This window comes from Hakea prostrata, unplaced genomic scaffold (assembly GCF_041222555.1).
Source record: "Hakea prostrata isolate BN-2017 unplaced genomic scaffold, UWA_Hpros_2 contig_30, whole genome shotgun sequence".
In the NCBI taxonomy this organism is placed as follows: domain Eukaryota; kingdom Viridiplantae; phylum Streptophyta; class Magnoliopsida; order Proteales; family Proteaceae; genus Hakea; species Hakea prostrata.
In genome coordinates this window covers 67,507-75,590 of record NW_028291149.1, presented here as the reverse complement: position 1 = coordinate 75,590, position 8,084 = coordinate 67,507, and the positions used below count along the sequence as shown (strand labels likewise).

General features: G+C 41.0%; 1 protein-coding gene across 1 annotated transcript; it reads right to left on the bottom strand.

Moving 5' to 3' along the window:
- Positions 1–5,953: 5,953 nt before the first annotated feature.
- Positions 5,954–7,697, bottom strand: LOC148999170 (7-deoxyloganetin glucosyltransferase-like). The gene is made up of 2 exons (XM_089141409.1): positions 7,137–7,697; positions 5,954–7,053 (listed from the first exon to the last, which is right to left on the bottom strand). The coding sequence occupies exons 1-2, from the start codon at positions 7,627–7,629 to the stop codon at positions 6,116–6,118; spliced, it is 1,431 nt and encodes a 476-aa protein (XP_088997535.1). The 5' UTR covers positions 7,630–7,697; the 3' UTR covers positions 5,954–6,115.
- Between the last annotated feature and the right edge of the window lie 387 nt (positions 7,698–8,084).

Below are 8,084 nucleotides of genomic sequence, written 5' to 3'. Positions count from 1 at the left end.
TTTAATAAAAAAATACCCAATCCCCTCAAGGTGCTAGGGAACCTTACGTACTGGATTAAGGCGTTAAAACTAAAAAGGGATGATCAAATGTTAGACTTACCTATTACTAACAATAGTGTATTTCTTCATGATGTAGAAGACAATAGGTGCAAGAATATACCAATATTAAATAAAAATGTCTTAATTTGTGCAGGGGTTTTTAACCAGCAACTAGGAGTTGCAGGATGGAGCATTGGAGTAAGCAAAGACGGACACTTGCTGTCACACCCCGCCCGCCAGGCCCGGTTACCTGCCCGACGACCCGTGGGTGCGATCCGTCACAGGATCCATGGTTTTAGTCTATCAATAATAATAAATACAAATACCTGTAATCAAGAGCAAGAATAGTGCAATAATTAATAAAAAGGTTACAGGAGTCCAAATACTCCAATAAATATCCAAGAAATAATCAAAGGAAAGAATCAAGAATCAAAAGTAATATCGAGTTCAGCGGAAGCAAAAAGAATAACTAAATAATCTTCATCTTCATGAGGCTTCATGCTCTGCAAGTCCATGTACCACTGTCTGTCTCACATCAGCTTCAAACGAGAAGGCTCTTTCAAACGAATCATCTCCAACTTCCGACATTGTGCAACCATCTGTACAGTTTATATAATACATACAATGAAAGGAATGAGTTCCAACGAACTCGTATAGGAACAAGCAATTCTCATATATATGTCAATACAATCCACGAATGCACAGATGAAATGATATGAATGGTATGCAGAAATATGAATGCTACTAAGATCTAACTATGCAAGTCTCTAAATGGCTGACATGCTTTAAGATATACACCAGCCCTCCTTTGGGTAAGTCTCATCACTCTGATCCGGCAAGGACTGGTTACCTCTGTAGGGATCCCGGGCAAAGGGGTAAGTCCACACTGCTCTCAAAACCGTGGCTGGGGGTTAAGTCAACACTCTCTCACCACGACCATTGGCAATGAGTACTGGCGCATGTCGGGGTTTCTAATCCAATGCAAGGTCATAATGGTAACATACTATATGAAGTCCAGATACTTCCCCTATGGCACCAACCAACTCGGTTCAGTATCCTTCGCAACCTAGGAGTGAGAATCCTCACGGACTGGCTACCTCTGTTGGACTCCACTCCTTAACCCTATGGTCATCCACATATTATTGGGGCGGATGCTCTCATGACTCCTCGCGACACCCGGTCCGCTCCTTGGACGTCCATGAGCCCAACCCTAACATATGCAACCCTACCATTACATGACCAATAGTGGACCACTGAGTCTCCGCACGGACTGGTTACCGCTGTTGGATGAAACATAGTCACGTCACCATTGTCACGGGTCACCCGGCTTCAATTCCCCTGCCGAAAGGGTAATAGCATGTGGGGTACCTAGCCATGCAATTCTAGACTCCCTAAGTATGTCATCAAGTAATCATGATAGTGCTGGAGACATCAGCAGGCATGTGTCCCATTCCACAGCCTTCTGATATCCCAAGCCAAGATATCCCAAAGGAATACCCCTTCCATCACAACTACACTACAACACTCTTTATCATACCATGAACAGTTGTGCAATATCATGAAAGATGAAGTACATCAAGGAATACCACAAACAGCAAGTGTACAATAAGATTCACATACTTTATACAATTACAGCAAGTTACATGATCAAAGAATAGTAAATAGAACAACGGAAATCATCATGTATATGTAATTGCATATAAATAAGAATGCATGTCCTTACCTGTAATTTAGTAGAAGTCCTCTAACTTGCAATCCAAAAACTATTATAAGACTTTTATTTGAAACAGAGAACACCTAGGCATAGGGTTACAAGAATGTATAAGTCACATAAACCAAATTGAATCAAAACCGAAATCTATTTGGTCATCTTTGTTTACTAGCCAATCGCTCTGTGCCGGTCGCTTAGGTTAAGCGACCGCCACTAGTGACCGCCCCAAAAACAGTGAGCTTCAATCCGAAACTCAGGCTTCTGATTACTCGATTTCAATCCGGTTTTCGAGTAATCTCATCCTAAGTCTCGAATTAAGCACTCCCTAAGCCAAGAGGGTAAGAGAAAACAATCCCCTATCATCAGTGGATTATCCCTAACCCTCTCCTTTATTGAATTTTCCATCTCACAGAAGCAGGGTTCTGTTTATGGTTATTCCATCTCACGCAGCTAAAAAAGAGGGTAAAGAATAACCAAGGGGTAATCACAGTGACGAGGAAAAAGGGTAAAACCAAACTAACGGAGATAAAAGAGTAGAGAACGAAGGGTTAGTTCAATACCTCACACCAGAAAGCCAGAGAAGAAGAGAACTGATCCTCCAAACCACTGTCAGTACTCCAGAGACTCTTTCGGATCTTCCCCGCAGCCGTCTTAACTCCCAAATAAGAAATAACGAATAAAGTAGTCGTTAAAGAGACGGAGTTTGCCTTTTATAGAAGTCCAGGGGCAAAATAGGGCAAAATCCCGAAAACGACAGGGCGGTCGCTTGGGCCGGTCGCTTAGGTTAAGCGACCGCCACTAGTAACCGCCCCCATGAAATTTGTCATACAAGGGTGCTTTGCTCATGGGGTTGAAGACCAAGTACAACCAAACCCAAATGAAGACATGGGGGAGATCATAGTCCGAAAAATCAATCATAAAAGGTTTGTAACAAAGAGGTTAGGGTTTCATCATAACATATGGCTCATGAAAAGGTTATGATCACGGAAAGAGAGGGAATGATTGTTATCAAGAAAATAGCAAGAAATCATAGGAAATCTAGTTTATGTTAACGAGAACATTACCCATGAGGTTTCCCTCACATGGAAGGTTACAAGAGGTTTCCAGAAAGATCATTCAAGGGTTAGGGTTTCAAGGAATTTATTTGGCTAGGGTTAAGATCATGATGATGATCATAGATCTCAAAGAATAGGATGAGATCATGGAATAGATGGTTGCAAGAATGCATCATCTTCTTCCTGATCTCAAACAAGAACAAGAACGAAGAAATAATAATTAGAAATCCTAATTAGGTTAAACATGGATCATGAAGAAAATATAGTGTGATCAAGGATAAACAATTAGAGAATGATAGGTTACAATTTTAGTAAAGAAAACACATTGATTGGCTGTTAACAAGATCAAACTAAGGGTTCTTGGTTTGATCCAAGAGGTTAGGATTTCACCCTTAGGGCAAGGAATTTACAATCAAGAAAGGTTTTGGGGAGGGTCCAATGAATTAATAGAAAATAAAAGGGTTGCCAATTGTTCCAAAGAAAAACAAGGATCAACTCCTCAATCATGAGGACACAAGGGAAGGTCATGGTAATAATATGAGACCTTCCCCACAATAATAAAGATAGGTAGGAAATTAGGGAAAGTATCATTAAGAGCTTTGGTGGAATCAAATTCAAGGATCATCGCCATATGGCTTCAAGATCATAGAGTGAATTGGGGGATTCACTCTAGGGCTAAAAGAATTAAAGAAGAGGTCATTACAGTAGTGTAATACCCTTCAATTGATCAGAAAATCAGAAGTAGAGAAGAAGGAATGAATTAAAGAAGAAGCAAATTGAATACCAACCTTTTAGAAGACAAACCGCTGAAGAAACCTGAACAGATACTTGAGGATCTTCCTTGGCTTCTAAGGAGAGGTTCTAGGGATCTTCCCACGTTCTCCAAAGACTTAGAAACAGATTGAGAGTGAAACACATGGAGTTCCCCCTTTTAAATAGCACAAAGAGTTCGAGAGTTACTAGGGTTTCACCGAACTGACCAAACTGATCCTATTGGTTGATTGGTTGCCAAAGAGGAAGTTCAAAGGTCGATCCCACACTATCTAGAGGTTTAGAAACATGGTGGGAATAGTTTACCACGAAATTAAAAGAAATAAAGCTTTTGAAAACCTTCAAAACAGATATTTACCAAAATGCCACTGCCTGGACAGCTTATTCAAAAATAGGGATTTAATGGGCTAAACTTCAATATTTTTGGATGGGCTTCTTTCAACACATCATACTACTTACCTAGTATGGAGGGAAGTCTTCAAACTAGGTCCAACTAAGCTTTAGGTCCATCAACCAAGTTCTTCTTAACAAATAAATAGTTCAACACCAAATCAAGTAAGGTTTCCATAAGGAAACACCATCATCAATATCCATGGGTTTTGGGTCAAACACCATATCTTCTACTGAGATGGCCCACAAGGACATCTTCCTTCATTTTCAAAGATAGTAAAACTGAAATCACGGTCAAACTTCAAAGTCAACATTAAACAAAACCCGACTTCACCCAAAACACATCGGGTTTCCGGGCTAGATTTAGGCTGGGTGTCACACTTGCAGTTCGTCAATTTTGGAAAAAGGAAAGCAATGGGAATGCTGAAAAACATGCTTTTTGGGTTACAACAAGGGATGGATAAAGCAGCACAAAGTGGGTTACAAGTAGATGCCATATGGACGAATAATTCGCAAATTACAGATTTATTACCATGGTCTTCAAGACTGACTTGGCCACTTGGAGAATTAGCCACATTATTGGAACTAGCAAAGGTAACAAAAAGGGTGAAATATGATACATTCCCAAACCCAATGCTCCGGACTTATTTTGAAATGTATGCAAACATAGCAGCTAATCAGGTGGATGACTGTAATAGTACAATATTTAGTAGTTGTAAGTGCTTTTAGTTCTAATATTAATTTTTTTTTATCAAAAAAAAAATTTAATATGGTGTACTACGTCCATGGTACCTTGTGTCGGCGATAAATCGCCGAGTCGTTGGGGGGCGACACGAAAACCCCCCAGCGACACCAACTTTACCAAAAGTCGGCGATATATCGCCAACGTTCGAATAGTCGAGCGATCCACCATTCCTCCGGCTGCGGTGGTTGTTTCCTCTCCCCCTCCCCCTCCCATCTCCCATCTCTCGAACCCATAAGGTCACTGTTGCAGAGCTAAAAGGAAAAAGTAAACTTCCAAGAGTGAAACATAGAGAGAGAGAGAGAGAGAGAGAGAGAGAGAGAGAGAGAGAGAGAGAGAGAGAGAGAGTTGTTTCCTCTCTCTTTCTTTAGATCTGAGGGAAAATATCAGAATAGAAAAACAAGAGTCCGATCGATTCCCAAGCATGTACATAGCAGCGGCAGGCAACCGACGACCGTGCTGCCATAGAAGGGTTCTCGACCTCTTCAACAAATCCTCCATTACAATCGGGGTAGACTATGGTATCTCGAGTTCTCGACCCCAAACCCTAATGAAACGACTACATCTATAGCACCAATGAGAAGGCCCCGCCGAGGCCATGTTCCAGATCCAATCCCGAAAAGTGAAACCCCATATGACGATCACAACGCCACCATCCACCGCCAAGACGACCTCGAAAGCCAGCCACAGGAGGAGAAGGAGGAGATCGAGTGGTTTGGGGATGGCTGACGGCGAGTATCCCTAGGAAGGAGAGAAAGTTGCAGAGAAACGACGGTTTTAACATTTAGGTTTAAAAAAATTTAGCATTTAGGTTTTAAAAAGTCGGGCGACATGTCGGCCGTGTCGCCTGTATCGCCAGGGTCCGACACAGCAACACGGGTCGATATGTTGGACCATGACTACGTCCATGGGCAAAGAAGAAGAACATTCACTACATAGGAAGAAGATTCTAATGAAAATCTCTTAATCAACTGCTAGAAGAGCATTACAACAATTCTCACCCAAAACAGTGCAACATTTCCTAATTTCACAATGAATCCATTAGAGAACATAGGATATACATTTGTACACTTTAATCAAATAATGGGTCGACCCAACCTCTAAAATTGGGCCTATTTATTGAAGCTCTTTACTTTTATCATAGATCTCACAAAATTGAGTCATTTGGGTCAACCACCAAAATATGCCTATTCGAATCTATTTTTAAAGATGGGTATGAGAAGTTTGGACCCACAACAATTATGAAAACTATAAATAATGACACAAGTACCCATGAACGAGGGAGAACATCCTCATCGGATTATAATGAATTAATGGATAAGGGAATTAATTAACACAAACCAAACAAAATAATAATAATGATTTGCATACATTTATTCAGAGCTAACAAAGACTCTTATAGAGAGTTCATATTCCGTCAGCAAACAAGACTTCCCTTTGCAGCTTCTCCAGATCTAAGAAAGATGAGCCACCAGAACTGACAGCCTGTTCAGCCTTCCTCTTCCAATCCAGAGCCCTCTGCTTCATCTCGTCTCTCTTCTTTCCCGACAAAATCTCCCTCACAAGCCTCTCCACTTCCTCTCTCTTCACATCTGTTTCCATTTCCAATGCCATACCCCATGTATTACAAGCAAACCTGCAATTCATTCTCTGCTCTGCAAATAATGGCCAACAGATCATAGGCACTCCACCACAGACACTCTCAATAGTTGAGTTCCACCCTGTGTGTGTCAAGAACCCACCTACAGAACGATGATTCAATACGTCCTCTTGTGAAACCCAACTCACAATCAAACCTCTCTCTTTTGTCTCCGTCAAGAACTCCGGCGGCAATGCCTCTGTGTTGTCCCCGCCGACCAAATCAGGCCTAACGACCCACAAGAAATTTTGGTTGCTATTAGCAAGTCCCCAGGCGAACTCGGCCAGTGACTCAGCTGACATAACAGTAATACTACCAAAATTCACGTACATAACCGAGTTGGGCTCTTTCGAATCGAGCCACTCAATGCAAGCTTCATCTTGTTTCCATAAATTCGAATCAACAAAGCTCGACCCGTCTTTGATAACATTTCTGCAGAGCAGATGCAGAGGGCCAATATTGTAGATGGGCGGAAGCTGTGGCTTTAATGCTTCCAACACATCATGCTCCAAAGCTTCAAATGTGTTAAGAACAATGGCAGATGCATTGAAACATTTCTTGGCTTGTTCGTAGGTGAATTTAACCATGAAGTCTCGTGTATCACCTAGACGGTCAAAATTTATCATGTCCTTCAAACGAATATCATTCAATCCAGGAACCCAGTCAATAGGAGTGTTCCTATACTCTTCTGATAGATAATTCACACCTGCAAATCCAGATGTTATCAGAAATTGAGTTGACTCAGTTGGGTTTCAATTAAAACTAATCGTGAATTCATTTGTTTATTACCTTTGGCTACTGTGAGGCCTCTCTGGTCAAGTTGAGGATATTGCAGATAACCCATGAGACCACAAACACTAGCAGTCCAGACACCAACGCCAGGAACGCCGATTTCTTGGGCTGCTGTTAAAGAGAAGCTCATGGGAATATCGAAGAAAATACAGGTAACAGGTGGAACATCGGAATCGTTGAGTTTGCTGAGAAGTTTAAGAAATGGTTCCAAGCAATTGTTACTGGTGGATTCACAGAGTGTTGGAACATCACGGGTAGCAGCAGGAGGAAGACCATCTGGGATGGTTTCGAATCGGAAATCAGGTAAACGATCGATGGTGTCGGAGCCATTGGACTTGACGACTCGTTCATGGTTGATCTCAGTGTTGACGAAAGTTATGTGGAAGCCTCTGTAATGGAGAAGCTCTGCTAGTTGGAGCAATGGGTTTATATGACCTTGGGTTGGGTATGGCACAAACACTGCGTGTGGCTTCTCTTGGATTGAACCCATTTCTCTGTGAAGTCTTCTTTCTTCTTTTTAGTAGAAATCTCTCTGTGAAGTCTTGAGTACCTTGAGGGAGGTTGTCTGGTGCAACTCAGGTTTACAGTCACTGGTTTTATAGTAACCGGCGTCAAATAACAAAATAATATATGCCCACATAGAGCCACTGGAAATGGAGATAATTACTTGGATGCTACTGATTCATTTTTAGATAATTATTGCATTATATGATATTTTTTAAAATTTAAAGAAAACGATTTTTCAACTATTATCTCAAAAATGTCATATATCATGATAGAAGAAGTACCAACCAAAGCACGAAAAAAAATAAAATAAATTAATCATAAGAGCTTGCATCAATTAGCAAAACATTAATACTCTGTGCTAAGAGCCATAGGGGTTCAATCACGTTGAGATTAAGGGTAAAGTTCTTGAAATATATTTAAATCATTTGTTGATACATT

Excerpts from the sequence above, each read along its gene's own strand:
- LOC148999170 (XM_089141409.1), bottom strand. The coding sequence starts at position 7,629 with ATGGGTTCAATCCAAGAGAAGCCACACGCAGTGTTTGTGCCATACCCA. Across the intron at positions 7,054-7,136 it reads AGGCCTCACAGTAGCCAAAG|GTGTGAATTATCTATCAGAA; the intron begins GTAATAAACAAA and ends CTGGATTTGCAG.